At 47.4% G+C, this 2,159-nt stretch overlaps 1 protein-coding gene across 1 annotated transcript; it reads left to right on the top strand.

Annotated features, from left to right (window-relative positions):
• LOC311110707 (sialic acid-binding Ig-like lectin 15) lies at positions 1 to 1,436 on the top strand (the record flags this gene model as incomplete). Its single annotated transcript, XM_084153264.1, has 3 exons — positions 1 to 55; positions 422 to 817; positions 1,015 to 1,436. 3 exons carry the CDS (start codon positions 1 to 3, stop codon positions 1,434 to 1,436), a joined length of 873 nt encoding a protein of 290 aa, XP_084009390.1.
• Between the last annotated feature and the right edge of the window lie 723 nt (positions 1,437 to 2,159).

Here is a 2,159-nt window from a genome sequence, read left to right as displayed (position 1 = left end):
ATGGACACCCGGTCACTCTGCAGAATGGTGAATCTCCTATTGTGTTTCATGGAAGGTAAGTAAGCCACTGATTGACTCGCGACTACAGCATATGTGGATCAAATATTTGTCAGACAAACTGTGGGGTCACACTCTTCAGAGATACAGCAATTTTGCACTGCTTTTTTCAGAAGCGTATGGAACACAGAAAGCAAAGTTAGATCAAAGTGAACTTCTTTTTTCTTTAAGTCTGTTATTCCTTCCTCATTTTCAAAGCATGGCCGATTTGGACACCACTATCAGATTGACATCTTGCTTACAGGAATACAGAATGCTTCCAGTTTTCAGAATGTGTTTTTAAACCGTAGTTCGATTTTGATTAAACATACTACAGTTCTCAATCTGTCCTGAGCATTAATAGCATGTGTTCTGACACATCCAGCCCTGGGCGCTGCTTCTAACGATGACGGCTGGTCCATGAAGGTTCAGGTAGAGGTGCGTGCCATGGAGGGCTACCCGGTGGTGCTGCCTTGCTCCTTCACCCACCCCCACCACACGCTGCACTCCTCCCTGCAGGTGGTGTGGCGGCTGGGCCACGGCCAGGGCTCTACGGTGCTCTACCACTGCTCCTCTCCCACCGGGGCCAGGACCTGCCAGCCAAGCCCCCAGCAGGACCAGCGCTACCGCCTGGAGGGGAACCCCCGAGAGCACGACCTCTCCCTGCGCATCAACAGTGCCGCCCTGCAGGACAACGGACGCTACTACTGCCGCGTGGAGGTGCCCGGACACGCACACAGCGGCTACGAGGATAAGATGGGCACACGGCTTAGAGTGGAGGGTAGGGGGATTCTGTATATGATGAGTACACTGTAGAATGTAGTACTACCAGTTTGTTTTAGACCTTGAAAGCAATCTAATATGTCAACTCTATATGTGTTTGTCCGTTTGTCTAATTGTAGATGGATTTATGCTTATTTCATGGATATGATTGTAATGATTGGGTGTCTCTGTGTTTGCCATGGCTTTCATGGTTAGCTGCCCCACGGATCCTGGGCCTGTCAGTGGAGGGCAGTGAGGACACTGGCTACAGGGCTCAGTGTCGAGTCCAGGGCTCCCCCCTACCTGATGTCCAGTGGCTGGGGCCTGACGTGCTCCTGGAGGGCTCCGACATCTCTCCCCTCTCCCAGGAGTCCCCCGGGCAACACCACACCACCAGCCAGCTCCGGGATGTCCTCCCTGGGCAGCAGTACACCTGCAGTGCCTCCAACCCCCTGGGGAAGGACCAGGCCACCCTGTACGTGCTGCCCCCCAGGCAGGTGCAGGTCTCTGGGGAGGCCCCTCCTCTCCTGCTCCTGCTCTCCCTCTCCCTGGGGTTCAAGGTGCTGCTGCTGCTGGGGATGGTAGTCTGGCTGCCACAGGGAGGAGGCCCGGCATGGCTCAGATGCTGGTTCAAATGATACACTGTTTGCATATGCATGCACGCACGCACACATACACACTAATCCAAATGTTTTAACTGCTCATACATTCTTTCATTTGCCTTCAATAAACAATACATTATTGGACCTATTTGCGTGTAATTAGATCCCACCTCATTCCCTACCAAGGGTTTATATGTAATGAATAGACTGTAAATCATTAGTTTATTGTTTATGAATCTAACTCATTAGTTGAAATGTTGTGTAATCTATTTGTCAAGCCTCAAAATGGGGACTACACACAAAACCGCTGTACATGTAAAGGTGAGGAGGGTATATTTATTGTGGTTATGGTGGTTTAAAGAATACAGCAGAAGCATAGCTTCTTACACAAATATGCCACATTTAATGTCATTTAATGTAATATGCCACATTTAATGTCATTTAGTGTAATATGCCACGTTTAATGTCATTTAGTGTAATATGCCACATTTAATGTAATTTAGTGTAATATGCCATGTTTAATGTAATTTAGTGTAATATGCCACATTTAATGTAATTTAATATGCCACATTTAATGTAATTTACTGTAATATGCCACATTTAATGTAATATGCCACATTTAATGTAATTTAATGTAATATGCCACATTTAATGTAACACCATTGACATAGATGGGTTGGCTGACAACGTCATGGAAATGCACGTGCGTCGATGTGGCCGGAAGCCGTGTGTTGTTATGATTCTGAACAGTCAGACAGC

This window comes from Coregonus lavaretus, assembly GCF_964263955.1.
Source record: "Coregonus lavaretus genome assembly, chromosome: 3".
Classification (NCBI taxonomy): domain Eukaryota; kingdom Metazoa; phylum Chordata; class Actinopteri; order Salmoniformes; family Salmonidae; genus Coregonus; species Coregonus lavaretus.
Note: the sequence above shows the minus strand (reverse complement) of the source record. Positions and strands in the feature narration are given on the sequence as shown.